General features: G+C 35.9%; 1 protein-coding gene across 7 annotated transcripts in view; it reads right to left on the reverse strand.

The window, feature by feature from the left end:
- The window catches only part of eIF2Bgamma (eukaryotic translation initiation factor 2B subunit gamma), a 234,200-nt gene that overhangs the window by 140,036 nt on the left and 73,938 nt on the right, over positions 1–20,226 (reverse strand). For all 7 annotated transcript variants that reach the window (XM_090410369.1, XM_090410364.1, XM_090410365.1 and 4 more), the window contains one exon: positions 20,084–20,189. In XM_090410369.1, the coding sequence (XP_090266495.1) occupies positions 20,084–20,189 (106 nt within the window). The remainder of the gene's footprint in view (positions 1–20,083; positions 20,190–20,226) is intronic.

The raw sequence follows: 20,226 nt of genomic DNA on the forward strand, positions 1-20,226 counted from the left end.
ATCAGCATGCCTTGGAATATTGATCATGTCCAGAATGTTCAGATGCCTTGGAAATGTCAACAGCAATCACTTGAATATCTCCATTCCCAGATTTCCACAGCTAGTCTCCAGATCAACTGTGGAAATTTTTTAAGCCACTCCTACACAACTGTCTTCATCATTGCTTATTGGTTCGAAGAGCAGAGACAGTGTCAACACTGTCAACCAAGTCAGTTACCAGATATCTATAAAGCAGTGTTTCTCAATGTGGGTATAATAAAATATTCAAATACACCCCACAGGGGGACAATTTGAATATTTTAGGAGGCAATTAGAAAATGTACATGCACATATTTATATTATACTTTTTCAGAACTTGGCTGACTATTATGCTGGGGGGGGGCATCGAAATCTTTGAGACGTTGAGGTGGGGCATGATCCAAAAAATTGAGAAACACTGCTATGAAGGATTCTGAAAATGATTATACATGATAGGCTAATAAATTAAACTTAATTGGCAGCAATAGAAGTGAGCATGAGCACTGTAATGTGTTATTCAGGTATAGCAATTATGGAGACAAAACGCAACACATGCTGGAGCAATTACATTATTTGAAATCCAGGATAAAATAACCCTCGACATTTTGATCTTAATATCAAAGTTATCATCGGCTATAGCATAACTGCTCTGTTAACCATTTACGTTCCTCTATTTCTGTCCCTCAACAGAAGAACACAAATAAGAGATGATTTTTTAAATTTTAAAATTTTTAAAAATATATAATGTGTGAAATGTGTTTTTACATTATGGAAAATACCTAAGAATAGCGATCTGAACTTCTTCCTCCACCTTTGCAACGAGTTGCCCGGTAATGTACTATGTACTAGGATCACTTGCATTGGCTAACGCTAGTATCGCCGATACTTTATAGTTTACTATATTCGGCAAGAAACTCTCTGATTCCAATCTTTGAGTTTCTTATTCGGTTTTAAAACTATGTGGGATTTAATATCCCCTAAATTTAAGTAATGTTTTCATTGCCGAAATGAAGCTTATTAGCTCTTTATACTTAAGTAACTTAATGGTTGCACCTGTCTGGAAAACTCGTTCGCAGAGTACATAAGTTCTTTTCGCTATACACTTTGGTATTAGGTCTAGCTACTCACTGATGAAGCCTCAAAAAAGGCTGAAACTGGTCTGGGTAGTGACCTCCCTCTATAATGTAATAACAGCATACATTTCCTAGGAAATGTGTTTTTACATTATGGAAAATGCCTAAGAATAGTGATCTGAACTTCTTCCTCCACCTTTGCAACGAGTTGCCCGGTAATGTACTATGTACTAGGATCACTTGCATTGGCTAACGCTAGTATCGCCGATACTTTATAGTTTACTATATTCGGCAAGAAACTCTCTGATTCCAATCTTTGAGTTTCTTATTCGGTTTTAAAACTATGTGGGATTTAATATCCCCTAAATTTAAGTAAAAAATATATAAAAAATAATAAATTAAATTTAATAAAAATATAATACAAAAATAAATATAAAAAATACACAATATTTCACACACAGAATTAAGAATGTCTAATTTAACAATGAAGATTTCTTAGTTCAGCTTTCACAAATCTGCCCTTTTCATGAATGTCCCAATCAATGACGTTTCTTCTACAACAGAACATATTTCCATCTATGGCCCTGTTTGCCGACATACTTCACTCTGGTTACAGTACGCCCACAGATACGAGACCCTTCGACAGTTCTGCGCATGTCAAAAGAAGGAGAATCCATTCCGATATTAGGATAATCAATTCGTATTGTGGGATGAGTGTTCGTTATTACACGTCGGAAAATGAACTTCTCTTTTATGATCATTGTAGTTTTTAAAGTGCTAACTATTGTGCTTGTATAACAGTTGGAAAATTTTACGTATAAAGCACATGATTTCGCGAGTTGGTGACTAATTCATACATCGCCTTATTTCTTTCTCCCCTTCAACACGAATTGACTCTTCTTGGCAGTCTGCCAACAACAGCTCTCGATTCTGTGGTCGGACTATATTTCGTGTGGCAAAATAATTTCTATATATAAAAAAAGATGGTACAGTCATTATTTCACACACCCCCCCCCAACACACACACACCAGCTTTTTATATGGAAAAATATGAGTCTAGATTGACTGAGTCTAAAACCAAAAATTTGGCTCATATGTGTTGACGATGTATTTACCATTTTGCCTCGCAGCTGCCTAACTTTAAACACATTCCAGCCACCTTAAACAACATAAATACATCCTATCCAGTTTATCATTGAGATTGAAAAACAATAACACTCTTCTAGAGATAATTGTAATGTCTTACCTCAGGCAGGCTGTCTTTCCTTCAAGGTCCACCGTAAACCTACACCTACACACACAGGCCAATACATATACAGAGACTCATACCAAAATCCAACACAAAAGCTAGGGACAATCAGCACCCTCAAACACAGAGTCCTAACAATTTGCTCAAATGAACAGGCTCTGAAGAATGAGTATCAAATTATAAGCAAAACCTTTATAAAGAAAGGCTATAACAATTAACAGCATTCTTCACAATAATGCTACAAAGATAAAAAAAAAAAAAAAAGCATTACAATAATACCATACTCATTCCATACATTAGTGGAATATCAGAAAAAATAAAACTGCATAAATACAATATTAAGGCAACAATCAAACCATTCACAAAATTAAAAAGCCTACTCAGCTCTTCTAAAAGATCCCTTCCCCACCTTGCCAACCCAGGGGTATACAAAATCCAATGCACTTGTAATTTATCCTACATAGGGGAAACAGGATGCACATTTCTAATAGGAAAAAATTAACACAAAAATACAGAAAATAAATATAAAACCACAGCTTTCTGATCATGCAGTTCAAATGCGCAAAGAAAGTAGGGCTGGAAAGGCACCCAGTCCTAACATCAAACCATATCTTTGTATGAAGGAATGTTCAAAGAAGTTTATGAGATGATTTATCATCCTAATCTTAACAAGAATGATGGATTTCAAGAGTTTGGAAGACCAATCTGTAACCCATATAACATTCAGGTACAGGAAAACAGAAGATGGCAAACACAAGAAAACCTGTTCAATGGCTAAAAGCAGAACCTAAAGACAACAGGCCTGTAAAAATTTAATTAATATACAAACTGATGTAGTTCCACTTTTAATTATGTTATTATTTATTTATTATTTATTTTTTATCATCATTATCATTAAATTCCTGAAATATACCCTCAAGGGGTGTACATAGGATAGTACTACATGAAAAATTCACACAATTACAACTTCTTATCAACAATTTTCCTCTAAATCAGTCTGTTAAATGTCAAGACTCCAATATTATCAGGTCTTATATTTCTGTCTTCTGAGGCACTTTTTACTGTATCAATCCAAATATATCTTGGTCTTCCTTTAGGTCTTTTTCCTGCCAACCTGGCAGAGAAAACTTGTTTTGTTAATCTTTCCTCTCCCATTCTGCTTAAGTGACCACACCACCTGAGATTGGCTCTGCTAATGCATTCCTGGATGCTGGCAATATCAAGTTCTTTCCTAATATCCTCATTTTTAATATGATATTGCCTTTGATGACAAATGTTCATGCTCCTAATCTTTCTCAGGACCCTCATATCTGCGGTCTCTAGTCTTTGGTCAAGTGTTTTACTTCTAACCCAGCTCTCAGATCCATAAGTTAAAATTAGTTTGAACACTGTCTTGTATACAACTAATTTAGTGTTCTGACTAATTTTTCTCTTATTCCATATAAATTTATTCAGTTGACTTCAGTGGCGGCTCGTACATAAGCACTGCAACACCGCAGGACCAACAAGGTAAAAATGAAAAAAATTAAATTTTGTTTGTGTTTATATATAATAACAATGCTTACAACATTATATAAATGCAATACAACATGTTAAAGGTTACAGCTTATGTTTTGACATTGATTGAATAGTTAATAATTGGAATTGTCTGATTAATGCTTTAGATAACAAAACAAATGCACGTTACGTCATTCCGACACTGCCGTTTGGGTAGTGTATCATATGCTTGCTTGCACACGTCATTTCTGTGAGTATGAAACGTTTATTACTGGTGCGTGTTCATGGTGTATTTGTAAATCTTATTTTATTTTGTTAAAATAACTTAGAATTATTTATTTATTATAGAAACAAGGATGAATTATGACGAGTGTCACTGTTGAAAATATTAAAAGACTTAGATTTTTCAATTATCATTACACGAAACAAATGCACTGCAATCTAACGCCAATATTCGTTTGCGCTTTTCATTGCACATTACGTCATTCCAACACTGCTGTTTGGGCAGTGTATCGTATGCTTAGGTATGTGATTTCTGTGAGATATGAAAAATATATCATTGGTGCGTGTTCGTGGTGAACTGTTTTTTGTAAATCTTATTTTATTTTGTTAAAATAACATATAATTATTTATTATTTATTTATTATAGATACAAGGCAGAATTATGACGAGAGTCTCTGTTGAAAATATCAAAAGAATTACATTTTTTCAATTATCGTTACACGAAACAAATACACTGCGATCTAACGCAAATATTCATTTGCGCTTGTCATTACTATCGATACGAAACTTTTATTATTGGTGTTTGATCGTGGTGAGGATGAAATATTTTTAATAAAGTAATTTTTTAATATGTCAATTTATTTATTAATAAATTCGTTACTGATTAGGAAAAAAAAGGGTGGTTTTTTTTTTTTTTTTTTTTTTTTTTTTTTTGTATATAAAGCACCCCATTTAAAATTTACACCACCAGCCACTGGTTGACTTCCTACCATACCAGCTTTGTTGATTCTGTGGTTTCTCTTTATATTTAATTCACCATCTTCGCTAAAAATCGTGCCTAAATAGCTGAAATGTTTTACTTGTTCTATAAGTTCTCCATTCACAATGCAGTTGATATTTTCAATGTTTTTGTCTTTTTAATGCTGACCTTCATACCATATCTGTTACAACAGTTATTCAATTTAGTCAAGGAATCTTGCAAACTTGTAGTGGATTTTTTTAGAAGTATAACATCATCCGCATAAAGCAAAGATTAACACTTCCAATTTTGACATCAGGTTTAATACCACTTTCCTTCATATTGTGATCCATATAGATAATGAATAAGAGAGGGGATAATAATGTACCTCCTTGTCTGACACCAGATTTATCATTAAACCTGTACTTCCTTCAATTCTAACTGCTGACTTACAACTCAAATAAAGACTAAGTATTGCTTGATACAATACCCCATTAACACCATATAACTGTAGCATTTTGAATAGCTTCTCTCTCGGCACCTTGTCATATGCCTTTTCCAGATCTACAAAACTTAAATACAGATCACTGTTATATACCCATGATTTCTCAACTATCTGTCATAAAGTGAAAATTCTGATCCTAACATCCTCTATTTGGCCTGAATCCAGCTTGTTCTTCACCAAGCTTTTCTTCCACAATCCTTCTCAACCGTTTCTCAAGTATACTCGAATATATCTAATCAGGAACACTCAGTAATGAAATACCTCTGTAATTCTCACATTCAGTTTTATTTTCCTTTCTTTATATGGATACTATGAGAGCTCTACTCCAATCATCTGAAATTCGATCCTCTGTCCAGGCTTTCTGAACTATGCAGTGCAGCCACTGTAAGACTTTTATACCTGCATACTTCAGCATTTCTGGTCGAATATCATCCAGGTCAAATATATCTGAATATCATCCACTGACCAGGCATGCAGTCAGGAATACATCATATGTATTCCTGACTGCATGCCTGGTAAGTGTTTTTTTACCACTGTGCTGTCATCACTGCTTGTTTCATTTAGCAGTTTTTCAAAGTAATTACTCCATACTTCAAGGATATCTTTTTCTCCTATTTTCATGTCACCTTTATCATCTCTAATTCTTTTTACAGCACTCTTTCCTCCATTTCTGAGCTTCTTCAACAATCTCCAGAATATCTTTCCACCTTCCTCATATTTATTTTCTATGTTCTTGTCAAAGTCCTCCCATGGACTTTTAATTTAGTTTAATTTTAGTTTAATCCTTAATTTAGTTAAATTTAGTTTAATCCTTAATCCAAGTGTAAGCAACATTGCTTACATTTGGATAAATGATTAAACTAAATTTACTATAGTCTAACCAAGTGAAAAAAATTTCAACTCCCATGACTTCTGTTTAGCCAGTTTTACACAGTGTTTAGTTTTAGATGTGAGGAATTTGACGATCTTCCTCAGCCATAGCCAAGTTAGCCAGTAGGGTTTTTTACACCAGTTTATCTGGTATTTTTCATCCCGAAAGCAGGCAAACCGGCCCCGTGAACAAACGCTATTACAGAGAAAAAATATATCCCCCCCCCCCCAGTGCCAGGCTAGAGATGACAGGTCAGTTGAGAATGGTACTAACAAGAAGTCGCACCTAAGTAACACACGGACCCTGCATAGGAAGCGGGAATAACGCTTAGTGAAAGAATACACAGTGTTTAGTTTTCTTACATTTGTCTCTGTATTCTCTAAGAGGCACAAGCTGACTTATCTAACAGGAACTTTTGATATTTCTTCTTTTCCTTCATTGCCTCTTTAACTTCCTGTGTCTACCATGGAGTTCTGCTTTTTCTATCCTTGCACACAACCTCACCATATTCCTCTTTGGCTGAATCAATCAATGTTTTGTCACTGAATCTCCAAGTTTTGGTTCCTGTTCTCAAACTCTTTCATTTTTTCTTGAATAATATTTGTGTATTTCAGTTTACAGTTCATATTTGAGAGCTGCTCAACTTTTATTCTCTTTAAAACTTTCTTACATGTTCTTCTTTTCAATATAAAATTCAATTTTATCCTGCTCAAGACTAAATGGTGATCACTTCCAATTTCAAAATCCTCTGTACACTCTGGTATCCTACACCAGTAGGAAAACATCACTATCAACAATAACATAATCAATGAGACTTTTCTTATTCCTTGCCTCTTCTCTCCATGTAAATTTGTGCACATTTTTATGTTGGAACATTGTGTTAGTAATAACCAGTCCACGTCCTGAGCAGAAATCCAACAGGTATTTGCGATTATTATTTAGCTTTGCTCTTTTCTCCAAATTTTCCCAAAATATTTTTGTATGTCTCACAATCATTTCCTACTCTGCAATTTAGAACCCCCAACAAGCACTAACTTTTCCTCTTTCATTCTGTCAGTTACTTTCTCTAAAGACTCAAAAAATTCCTAGACTTCTACCTTAGTAGAACCTTCTGTGGGACCCTAGGCACAAATAATTCTCAGTGTCCAGTTCCCCATTCTGATATTTGCCCACATCACTCTACTTAAGACTGCCTGCCATTCAAAACAATTAGCCTCATATTTTGTGTTGAATACTATGGCTACTCCTTCTTTTCCCTGATTGTCATTGCCTGAATATAACATTTTGTATTTATTGTTCAAAAAGATTCTTGTGAAAAGGCTTAGACATTGTTTATGCATTTTTACTAAATAATTTAAGTAAATTACAACATAAACTAGGATATATTATAAAATAAATTTTAATATACTTCAATATTTCGGCGACGCCACTTTGCCATTTTCAAGGAACTTGAGAACAAGACTCGTGCACGCAGGCAAAACAAACAGTAAGTAGAGAAGAAGCAGGAAGCTAATATTTCTCCTAAAGTCCTGATAGTGCCCCCTAGCAGGCAATATTGGTATTCTTGGGCGAATGGGCTGAAGGTCTTCTGATGTAGGTTTCCCAAATTTTAGGCAGTCTCATGCAGTCAAATTTGTTGAGGTTTGGATTGTTTCTTAGGGCTGAAGCTGATTCCATGAAAAGCCTTTCATATTTGTATTTACTACGGTGTATTATCATGGCTTTCTTCCAAAGTATTCTATGGCAGGTATCCAGCAAGACCAGAGTGGCTGTATTGGTGAAACCGGATGTAGTCCTTGTGTTCTGAAATTCTGATATTTGCTGTCCTGCCTGTTTGGCCAAAGTAGGACAGCTTACAGCTGCTAGGGACCTGGTATACACCAGGTAGGTATAGCGGGGGGGGGGGGTCTTTAGTAGAGCGGATAAGAGATGCCAATTTTTAATATGGTCCGTAACAAGAAGTTAAGTCATGTTTTTTTAGGATTTTTGTAATTTTTTCCGAGGTGCCTCGGATATAGGATATGGTGATGGATTTAGAGAGTAATCCTTGTTGTGAGGGGAGGAGGGGGTGGGTTGTGGTTTACTGGTTTCAATTTTTTTGGATTTTTTTTTTTGGGGGGGGGGGGGGAGGTAGCCATTGGCCTAGAAAGTGTTGAGAATGTAGTTTAGTTCTGTGGTTAGGGCACTGTCATTTGAACAGATAAGTTTAGCCCTGTTGTGTAGAGTCACAATGACTCCATATTGTGCCTGTATGGGTGGGTTTTCTATAGACTGTGAAAACCAAGGTTCCATCAGGCTGGCGAGTGACTAGTGTGTCTAAGACAGGAAGGCAGTTGTTTTTTTCCTCTTCCAGGGTGAATTTGATTCTAGGGTGTTGGTTGTTTAAGTGTGTTAGGAAGGAGAGGAGTGCATCAGAGCCATGTGGCCAAATAGCGAACACATCATCAACCTAGCGAAGCCAAATGGTTGGTTTTTGTGGGGCAGAGTTTGTTTGCTATTTGGCCACACGGCTCCTCTCCTTCCTAACACACTTAAACAACCAACATCCCAGAATCAAATTCATCCTGAAGAGGAAAAAAAACACTGCCTTCCTTTCTTAGACACACTAGTCATCCGCCAGCCTGACTGAACTTTGGTTTTCTCAGTCTATAGAAAACCCACCCATACAGGCAGATACATTCACCAACAATCCCACCACCCCTCCTCGCAACAATATGGAGTAATTGAGACACTACACAACAGGGCTAAACTTATCTGTTCAAATGATAATGCCCTAACCACAAAACTAAGCCACATTTTCAACACTTTCTCGCCAATGGCTCCTCCCCCCCCAAAAAAAATCCAAAAAATATTGAAACCAGTAAACCATAACCCCCCTTCCCAACAAGGATTACTCTAACTTCATCACCATACCCTAAATCCGAGGCACCTCAGAAAAAATTACAAAAATCCTAAAAAAACATGACTTAACTTCTTGTTACAGACCATATAAAAAATTGGCATCCCTTATCCACTCTACTAAAGACCAACCCCCCCCCCCTAGACCTACCTGGTGTATATCAGGTCCCTTGCAGCTGTAAGCTGTCCTACTTTGGCCAAACAGGCAGGACAGCAAATATCAGAATTTCAGAACACAAGGACTACATCCAGTTTCTCCAATACAGTCACTCTGGTCTTGCTGACCATGCGCTGAATACCTGCCATAGAATACGGTGGAAGAAAGCCAAGATAATACACCGTAGTAAATACATATATGAAAGGCTTTTCATGGAATCAGCTTCAGCCCTAAGAAACAATCCAAACCTCAACAAATTTGGCTGCATGAGACTGCCTAAAATTTGGGAAACCTACATCAGAAGACCTTCAGCCCAATCGCCCAAGAATACCAACATTGCCTGCTAGGGTGCACCATCAGGACTTTAGGAGAAATAATAGCTTCCTGCTTCTTCCTCACTTACTGTTTGTTGTGCCTGCATGCACGTCTTGTTCTTATGTTCCTTGAAAATGGCAACATGACGTTGCCGAAATGTTGAAGTATATTAAAATTTATTTTAATGTATATCCTAGTTTACATTGTAATTTCCTTAAATTATTTAGCAAAAATGCTCAGAAAGATCTCACCAGTTTTTGTCTTTTTTGTTACAGTCACCCCTATTATTTCGATCTGGTACTTATCCAATTCCTCATCTAGCTCCATTTCTTTGCCATTCAGGCTTCTTATGTTGATAGTACTGATCTTGAACTCTGGTGATGTTGAGTTGGGGTAAGTTTTAGGATTTGTTCCAGTAGCTGACTTTTTTTCTGTTTGTCCTGGTTCCCTGGCAAAAACAACAGGGACCTTGTTAAACGGGCAACGCCCCAGCTGGCATGAAATTCTGTCATGTTGTACCATCATTTGAAATTTTGGTTTAAGCCAATAAGAATACAATTTGGTCGGCTAAATCCCAAATTGCCAGCCCATTCTAGTCTGTTCAGTATCTACGTATACCTAACATGGTGCACCACAAGAAGGTAACGATTGGACATTAGGTCAGAAGAATGCAGAGAACCTACTGGTTCTCCGCATTCCTTTGAAAGCTATGTGGAGGTCTCCTCTCCGTTATTTAACTTTGATCCTTAAGCACCCCATTTAATTTTTATATACTTTAAATTTAAAATGTTACTTTTCCTCTCTTTCTTTCTTTCACCAGCAGTCCGGCTAGGAAAAACATTTAACAGCAGTTATTCTATATGTGTGTGTGTGTGTGTGTGTGTGTACTGAGGTTGATTTACTCAGTTGTTAAACATATTTTTTAAAAAGAAATGAATGACATAAACCAAGAGTAAAGGAAAAAGGTTTAATGGTATCACACGACTAGTTTCGGCTTTTTTTTAACAGCCTTCTTCAGGTGTTTTCATATAAGAAAATAAAAAGCATTAAACATTGAAGATAAAAACTGAAAAATGCAGGAAAGTCACTATACATATTTAATGTGAAAATGTCTTATACTTATTCAAAGTAACAGAACAGCTTTTAATTTAAGAAATATAATTTAAGAACAGCTTTGAATACATTACTTTGAATACGTATACGTTTTCACATTAAATAAGTATAGTGACTTTCCTGCGCTGTTCACAGTTTTTATCTTCAATGTTTAATGTTTTTTCTTTTCTTATATGAAAACACCTGAAGGAGGTTGTAAAAAGCCGAAACTAGTCGTGTGATACCATTAAACCTTTTTCCTTTACTCTCAGTTTATGTCATTCAATTCTTTTTAAAAAAAAAAAAAATATATATATATATATATATATATATATATATATATATATATACAAAATGTTATATTCAAGCAATGACAATCAAGGAAAAGGAGTAGACACAGTATTCAACACTAAATACAAGGCTAATCTTCTGGAATGACAGGCAGTCTCAAGTACAGTAATGTGAGCAAATACAAGAATGGGAAACTGGACAATGAGACTTATTTGTGCCTATGATCCTAAAGCAGGTTCTACTAAGGTAGAAGTGGAGGAATTTTTTTGAGGCTTTAGAGAAAGCAACTGACACAATGAAAAAGGAAAAGATGGTCCTCAATGGAGATCTAAATAACAGAGTAGGAAATGATTGTGAGACATACAAAAATATTTTGGGAAAATTTGGAGAAAAGAGGAAAGCTAATAATAATGGCAAATACCTGTTGGATTTCTGCTCAGGACATGGACTGGTTATTACTAACAGCATGTTCCAACATAAAATGTGCACAAATTCACATGGAGAGAAGATGCAAGGAATAAGAAAAGTCTCATTGACTATGTTATTGTTGACAGTTATGTTTTCCCATTGGTGCAGAACATCAGAGTGTACAGAGGATTTGAAATTGGAAGTGATCACCATTTAGTCTTGAGCAGGATAAAATTGCATTTCATATTCTAAAGAAGAACATGTAAGAAAGTTTTAAAGTGAATAAAAGTTGAGCAGCTCTCAGGCGGACAGAGGAACCTGCCACTGCATATCGCTATTACACTGAACTTCTTAGATAATATTTAGCCAACAACTCAGCAAATATTTATAATCCAGATTTGTTCGAATTCCAATGAATTATGAGGCTTGCATCTCTGAAAAACTCAGGTCCCACAGCCTTATTAACATCAAGCTTGCTCAATTCCCCATACATAGGAACCAAACCTTGGAGATTCAGTGGCAAGCCCTGAAGAAAACACTGACTGATTCAGCCAGAGGCATGTGGTGAGGTTATCTGCAAGGATTGAAAAATCAGAACTCCATGGTGGACACAGGAAGTTTAAGGGGCAGTGAAGAAAAAGAAGAAAGAATATCAAAAGCTCCTTGCAAATAAGTCAGCTTGTGCTCTTAGAGAATACAGAGACAAATGTAAGAAAGCTAAACACTGTGTAAAACTGGCTAAACAAAAGTAATGGGAGGACTTTAGCAAGAACATGGAAAATAAATATCAAGAAGGTGGAAAGATATTCTGGAGGTTGTTGAAGAAGCTCAGAAATCAAGGAAAGAGTGCTGTAAAAGGAATTAGAGATGATAAAGGTAATATGAAAACAGGATAAAAAGATATCCTTCAAGTATGGAGTAATTACTTCGAGAAATTGCTAAATGAAACAAGCAGTGATAGCCCAGTGGTAAAAAATAATCAACAGACATACAGTAAGGAATACATATCCATACTTGAAGTAGAAAAAGCCATCAAAGGCTTGAAATGTGGAAAGGCAGCAGGAGTAGATGATATTCGACCAGAAATGCTAAAGTATGGTGGTATAAAAGTCTTACAGTGGCTCCACTGCATAGTTCAGAAGGATTGGACAGAGGGACGAATTCCCGATGATTGGAGTAGAGCTCTCATAGTACCCATATATAAAAAGGGAAATAAAACTGAATGTGAGAATTGCAGAGGTATATCCCTGCTAAGTGTTCCTGGTAAGATTTATGCTAGTACACTTGAGAAAAGGTTGAGAAGAATTGTGGAAGCTTGGTGAAGAACGAGCTGGATTCAGGCCAAATAGAGTCTGTCAGGATCAGATCTTCACTTTACGACAGATAGTTGAAAAATCATGGGAATATAACAAAGATCTGTATTTAAGTTTTGTAGATCTGGAACATATGACAAGGTGCCAAGAGAGAAGCTATTCAATATGCTACAGTTATATGGTGTTATTGGAGCATTATATCAAGCAATACTTAGTCTTTATTTGAGTTGTAAGTCAACAGTTAGAATTGAAGAAAGTACAGGAAGATGGTTTAATGTTAAATCTGGTGTCAGACAAGGATATACATTATCCCCTCTCTTATTCATTATCTATATGGATCACATTATGAAGGAAAGTGGTATTAAATGTGATATCAAAATTGGAGATGTTAATATCAGCTCTTTGCTTTATGTGGATGAAGGCAGATTCCCTAACTAAATTGAATAACTGTTGTAATAGATATGGTATGAAGGTCAGCATTAAAAAGACAAACACAATGAAAATAGGCAGAAACACTGAAAATATCAACTGCATTGTGAACGGAGAACTTATAGAACAAGTAAAACATTTCCGTTACTTAGGCACGATTTTTATTTTTAGCGAAGATGGTAAATTAAATATGGAAATAGACAACAGAATCAACAAAGTTGGTATGGTAGGAAGTCAACTGAATAAATTTATATGGAATAAAAGAGAAATTAGTCAAAACACTAAATTACCTGTAAACAAGACAGTGTTCAAACCAATATTTTAACTTGTGGATCTGAGAGCTGGGTTAGAAGTAAAACACTTGACCAAAGACTAGAGACCGCAGATATGAGGGTCCTGAGAAAGATTAGGAGCATGAACAGTTGGCATCAATGGCAATATCATATTAAAAATGAGGATATTAGGAAAGAACTTGATGTTGTCAGTATCCAGGAATGCATTAGCAGAGCTAATCTCAGGTGGCATGGTCACTTAGGCAGAATGGGAGAGGAAAGATTACCAAAACAAGTGTTTTCTGCCAGGTTGGCAGGAAAAAGACCTAGAGAAAAACCAAGATCCAGGTGGATTGATACAGTAAAAAGTGCCTCAGAAGACAGAAATATAAGACTTGATAATATTGGAGTCTTTACAGGTAACAGACTGATTTGGAGGAAAATTGTAGATAGGAAGTTAGTAATGGCGTAAATTTTTCGTGTAGTCCAACATTACCCTGTACACCCCCTTGTGGGTATATATCAGGAATTTGATGATCCAACATGTTTTGTATCTATAATTCTAAACAATAAATGCTGACCACCATGTAATGCTAGGAGAAAGAACTGTAATATGGGGAAAATTTTTCTATAGGAGAAATAGTCTGGCATTTCAGCATAAAAAAAGCTTAAACAATACCTTGTACTTGGTTTTAAGGTTAGAAACAAGAATTAAAATAAGTCCACAACACAGTCAGCAGTGGTAAGTCTCTATGGTTAAAAGTATTGGAATTTGAATGTCAATTTAGATTCCAATTCAAGATGCAAAGAGACCAGAAACCTAAAATGTGAAAAACCTTTATAAAGAATTTTTAAATGCAAGTTAGTCAGTCAAATATACAGAGGAAGCGGGTTTTCTTCCTAGGCAATAGAAACCTTCATATACATATGTATTGACAAACACAGTATGATTTCAAAACAGAGGTTGACTGACCTTTGTTGACTAAAATAATAAGGCTCTTCACCATAACAATTCTCATCTAATACACAAAAGAAAATAGGATTTTGGAGTTCTTGATTTTGGATTATTATCATTATTATCAAATCATATGATTATTATCAGAACATAAACATATAATAACTAAAAGTGAGAGTGCTTTGTCTGAAAATTTAGAATGTGGATAATAGGGTTATTCTGAGTTAATGTTCCAGTAGTACTTAAGTGCATAAGGCTGGTATATGCATCTGTCAGTTTGCACTTGCAAAGGAAAAAACCTCATAAATGTTCTTTGTGGCCTAGACAAAAAATCAAATCGAGATCTTTCCATCCAAAGGATGTCTGTCATTTTTTGATTATGATACAAAGGTGCTTATAAATTAAGTAGGAAATAATTTTTTATGGAAATTCCATACATTAATAATCAATTTGAAAACATTTAGACCTTTAAGTAATACACAAGAGGGAACACTATTTACAAAGCAGCAGTAAAAAACTGAACAAAGAAGAAGTAACTGTTTTGTGAGTGTGAACTGTGTGAGGAGTGAATTGCTCCTACCTTTTAATAGATTTTGTTTTTAACAGACTGGGGGAATTACAAGTGCAATTCTGATAAAGTGTCCTGGAAATATCTATAGGAAATGCAACCATCAGAAACATAAAGACTGAAATAGAACTGGTGCTAAAGAGGTCATTGATGAACCTAATTGCTCTACTGAGTCAAGTATTTTTAAGAGATTTTTCAGGGTACCACCTCAAATGTGAGAAAAGTATTTCAGGGTTAGATAGATTTGTTATTTGCACAGAGTTAACAAATGCTAAGAAGTAAAGTAGTCATCTTGAACAAATGAGACAAACCCAGTTTCATATTTCCTAAAGAGACAATACTATAATGTTTATAGTAATATAAATAAAAATTAAGTTATCCAAGAATAAAAATCTCTTCTTGCCTAGCAAATCTGGATGTTGTCACAAGTAATAGTGAAAGAAAATTACCTATTTTCTGGGGAAAAAAAACTGAATTGTATTTTAACAACAATAAAATCACATAGGATATTAATTCCCCCCCCCCCCCAACACACACAGACACACAGACACTAAAAATTAACTGAAAACCAGAAAGGGCTTGCCAAAAATTATGCAAAATCCTACTTGTTACAAAAAATAATTTGCTCTTGAACTTGCTCAAGACCCCCTGCCCCAGTTATTTACTATATCCTAAATAAATCATTAGCAGTTTTAGAAAATAATTAGTAATACTTTATTGTTGTTTGGAGTTTCCTTTGTGTGAGAACCATTCATGAATTAAAGGTCAATAAATAATAAGAATATGAAGAACAGTAAAAACAACATTGATCCTTTGGAAAATATAACTTTTTATGTTAATTTTTGTTGCTAGAATAGTCCTTTATATTATGCATATTCTTCTATGTTTTCTTAAAGTTAAAAAAATATTTTGTTTAGAAATTTATTTTGTCTTTAGTAACTTGCCAGCTGGCAAAATCTACTTGTCACGGGTGAGTGGGCAAGCATATTTGTTAAGTCTTGGTTACAAAAGTAGATATTCTGGAAGTTTTGTTCATTTGAATACTGAGGTTTGTAATATGAGAACGATAAGTGCAGTGTACTCGTCGGCAAAGTTGTGTATTCAATTTGCATTCAAACGGATAAGTCGTTGACATACAAAAGGAACAGTAGGTGAAAGAACAGAACACTGTGGAGAGCAGCATTAGTTGCAAAGTTGAGGATAAAGGCAAATCTAGATATCAACATAAATAACATGCAACTTGAGAGAAGATTGCAAACAAGGTGAAGAAATTAGAAGATGGACTGTATGATGGAGACCTATTTAGCAGTAATTTGTGCCTTTTTACCAGTTAAGAGCAACATTCCAAACTTTCCCATAGCATTTGTCCAAACATGGGCCACTTAAGCAGATTCCCAGTTGCAGAAACCATACTGGTAATGATTTTTGTTCAGGATTTTATATGTTAATGGTTTTTTTCTTTACTTTAGAATGAACCAAACTGAGAGAAACTGAATAGATTTTTTGCCCTTCTTAGGAATGGGTTGGATATGGATTATTCAACAAAGTTTCAAAAGAGAAACCTCCAAAGAGAAGAGAATAAAAAAAAGGTGACATGAAACAGTAGTCAACTCAGCAGTATACACCTTCAGAATAACTGGAGAAATGCAACCTGGATCAAGAGACTTCTTTTTAGTATCCAGTTTGGACAAGATTTTTCTTATCTGTTCTGTTTCTGGTGAAAAATCAAGGGAGCATTGATTTGATATCTCCTTTGATATCTCCTCTTTGTTTACCAATATTCCCTTAACTGACACCTTATCTCTCTTAGAAAATGTTTTTCCCTCTGACATCTTAGATCTCTTTTCCTTTGCCATTAACTGGGTATTTCTCTTGGAAGAACAAAATCTACAAGCAGATAGAGGGAACCGCCATGGGTTCCTCCCCCCCCCTGCCAATTTCTATATGGAAGATTTCGAAAAACGAGCCATAGACTCAGCCCCACTCAAACCTTCTATCTGGCTAAGATATGTAGATGATGTGTTCTCTATTTGGCCTCATGGATCAGACATGTTAGACTCCTTCCTCAGTCATCTTAATCCAAGAATCCAGTTTACTATGGAAAAGGAAAAGAACAACTGTTTACCCTTCCTACTAGACACCTTAGTCACACGCCTGCCTAATGATACACTTGCCTTCACTGTATACAGAAAACCCACACACACAGGCAGATACATTCACAAACTCTCCCACCACCACCACCCCTCACAACAATATGGCATCATCAAAACTCTTACTAAGAGAGCCCACAATCTTTGTTTTCCAGTGGAACCGCCCTTACTACTGAGCTTAACCACATACACAACACTTTCCTCTCCAATGGCGAACACAGTATCAAAAAAATAATCAGTTCCTCCCCCATTCCCCATCCTTCTCGTCAACAAGATTTTAAAAATGCCATCACCATACCCTACATCCGTGGCACATCTGAAAAAATAGCCAAGATACTAAAAAGGTACAACCTACACACAGCATATAAGCCCTACCGCAAACTTGCTACCCTTATCCGTTCTACGAAAGATCAGCTCCCTCCTCTCTCGCTGCCTGGAGTTTACAAAGTACCCTGTTCCTGTAAGCTGGCATACTTTGGACAGACAGGCAGATCAGCATCCATCTGCCTGGAGGAACACAAGTCTTACATCTGTAAACACAACTATGGCCATTCAGGCTTGGCTGACCATGTTTTGGACACCACCCACAGAGTATCATGGAAGAAAACCACCATGCTCCACCACAGCAAATTCAAGAAAGAGAGACTTTTCTTAGAAGCAGCAGCAGCTCTCCAAAACCAACCAAATCTTAATAAATACGGTTGCATCGAGCTTCCGAAGATTTGGGAAACACTCATCACCAGAGATCCCACCTTACATTCCAGGCCACCTACTACCGCCCTTAGAGGGCGGTTCACTTAGATAGAACTTTAATGTCACCCACGTGGTTGGGCTTAGTATTGTAAGATTTGTGTGTGCATGTTACATTAATTGTTTTTGTAATCCCCGTAGATGTCCTAGTGACTAGGACGAAATATAGGAAGTATTAAATTCTATTTTAATTCTTTTTGAGTGTTGTAAAAAATCCATTAAGCCTCCAACATGATAAATTGATAATAATTATCCTTTGCTCCCAATTCCAATTTATTTAAATCATCCCACAGGATATCTACATCACCTTTATCAACTATTGCTCTCCCCAGTTTTTTGTATCATCAGCAAACAAATGAATATCCCCTCTTAAATCTTTCCCTATGTCACTGATATATAAATTGAATAGTGATGGCCCTAGTATCAAACCCTATGGTACTCCACTAGTCACAATCATTCTCCTACACTCGACTGCACCATATACTACTTCCTGGTGTCTGCACATCAGCCCTTCCCTATCCATACTATTAGCCTCACATCCATTCCCATCCTCTCCAGTTTTTGTAATAGTTTTCCATATGGTATTCTGTCAAATGCCATTGCAAAGTCGAGCAGTATCATGGTGTAGTCATTACCTTTATCCAATCCTGCTGTCACTTTATTATAAAATGTTAATAAGTTACTAAGACAGTCCCTATCCTTTACAAAGCCATGCTGCTCACTATAGAGTATCGCATCTCTATCCACCAACTGTTGTATTTTACCTTTCACCAACTTTTCCAATACTTGAACAACCACTCCTGATACATTAATTGGTCTGTAGTTTGCTACCTCTGTCTTGAAGCCACCTTTATACAATACTGTGTTCACATTCATATTTAATATACTGAACAGCTGTTCATCTACCTCAATGTTGATATGCATCTCTGTAACATAAGCAACTGTAAAATCACCACATGTACGATACACCTTTGCAAAATGATCACTCAGCAATTCAACTATTTCTTTTGATTCAGTCATCTTCCTACAATGAGCACTGTTTAAAGTCATTCTACCATAGTTATTTTTCATCTTACTTACTACATAATGAAAAAACTCTTTTGGATTTATTTTGACCTGTCTGGCTAATTTTCTATCATAGACTGATTTTGCCTTCCTTAATATACTAGTCACCTTTCTTGCTTGCACTTTGTACTGCTCATGAGTATGCTGATCACTTTTTTCGTTATATTTTCTCCACAATGTTTTCTTTATTTGCAGCTTTTGCTTTACATCCTTACTCAACCACTTAATTCCAAGTTGGTTTTTCCTCCTGATCTTGGGTATGCAGTCTGATACTGCTACTCTCAAGCAATCTCTGACCACTTGCCATACACTACTGATATTCTTTCCTTGTAGCTTCTCAACCCATGGTTGTTCCAAGATGACTCCTGAGTCATAATCACCAGCCTTACAGTTGAATATAAACCCCTTCTTGTCAGAAAACTCCACATTTGGCACCTTCCCAGAACAAGACCACATGGTCACTCTTCTCAGTTGGAGGCAATGTCTACCTTGGTTATGGATACATCTTCTGATGCATTATCAGATCCAACACCATCAAGCTACTTCCCCCCCCCCCTACAACATGTTGCTTCATGTAATTATGCCTTAGCAACTGTATAAATCCCACTTCCATCTTTTTATGCTCCCTTTCCTCTCTCCAATTGACGTCCCTATTGTTAAAGTCTCCCATAATAATTGTATGACCTATACCTATTGTGCTAATTGCCAATACATGGCATCTACATCTTCCTGTGGATCCTCTGGTCTATAGCAGCACCCAACAACATATTTTGTTCTATTTGCTTCCATCTCACACCAGACAGCTGCAAATGAACCATCTCCCTCAAACCTAAAATCCTCTTTAACTTCTAATTTTGTTGGTTGTAATTCTGCAGCTATCATTAGCAATATCCCACCTCCTGCCCTGTCCTGTTCCTTCCATCCTCCCTGAAAATACAATACTCTTTACATTCTATCCCTGCAACTATATCATTTTTCAGTCAAACAGGTCTCACTGATGCTTATGATTTTTGGTCATCAATATTTAAACAGGCCATCAATACATACAAGAAAACATCCTGTTGTCTCAATGCAAAGTTACAGATGGGAAGTGATATAGAAAAATCACTGACTCAGTGAAATATTCTCCTTCCACTTTTATTAACTATATAAAATGGCTTGCAATTATTAATTGCCAAAACATTAAAAGTTTTTCAAAACATGTTTTAAAATCATTAAATACTAAAATATTAAAAATCTTAAATACCTTTTTAATGTAGATGTTTTAAATGGCACTGTATCTTCAAAGTCTGCTTCTGAATTTACTATTATAAGTCTCCCTGAGCTCTTCTCCAATCCTATAATATCCTTTTCTAAAACAAAAGAAAAGTATCATGTCTTGAAACACTA

This window comes from Typopeltis vanoorti, chromosome 20, assembly GCF_054136105.1.
Source record: "Typopeltis vanoorti isolate ZY-2024b chromosome 20, IOZ_Tvanoo_1.0, whole genome shotgun sequence".
NCBI lineage: Eukaryota > Metazoa > Arthropoda > Arachnida > Uropygi > Thelyphonidae > Typopeltis > Typopeltis vanoorti.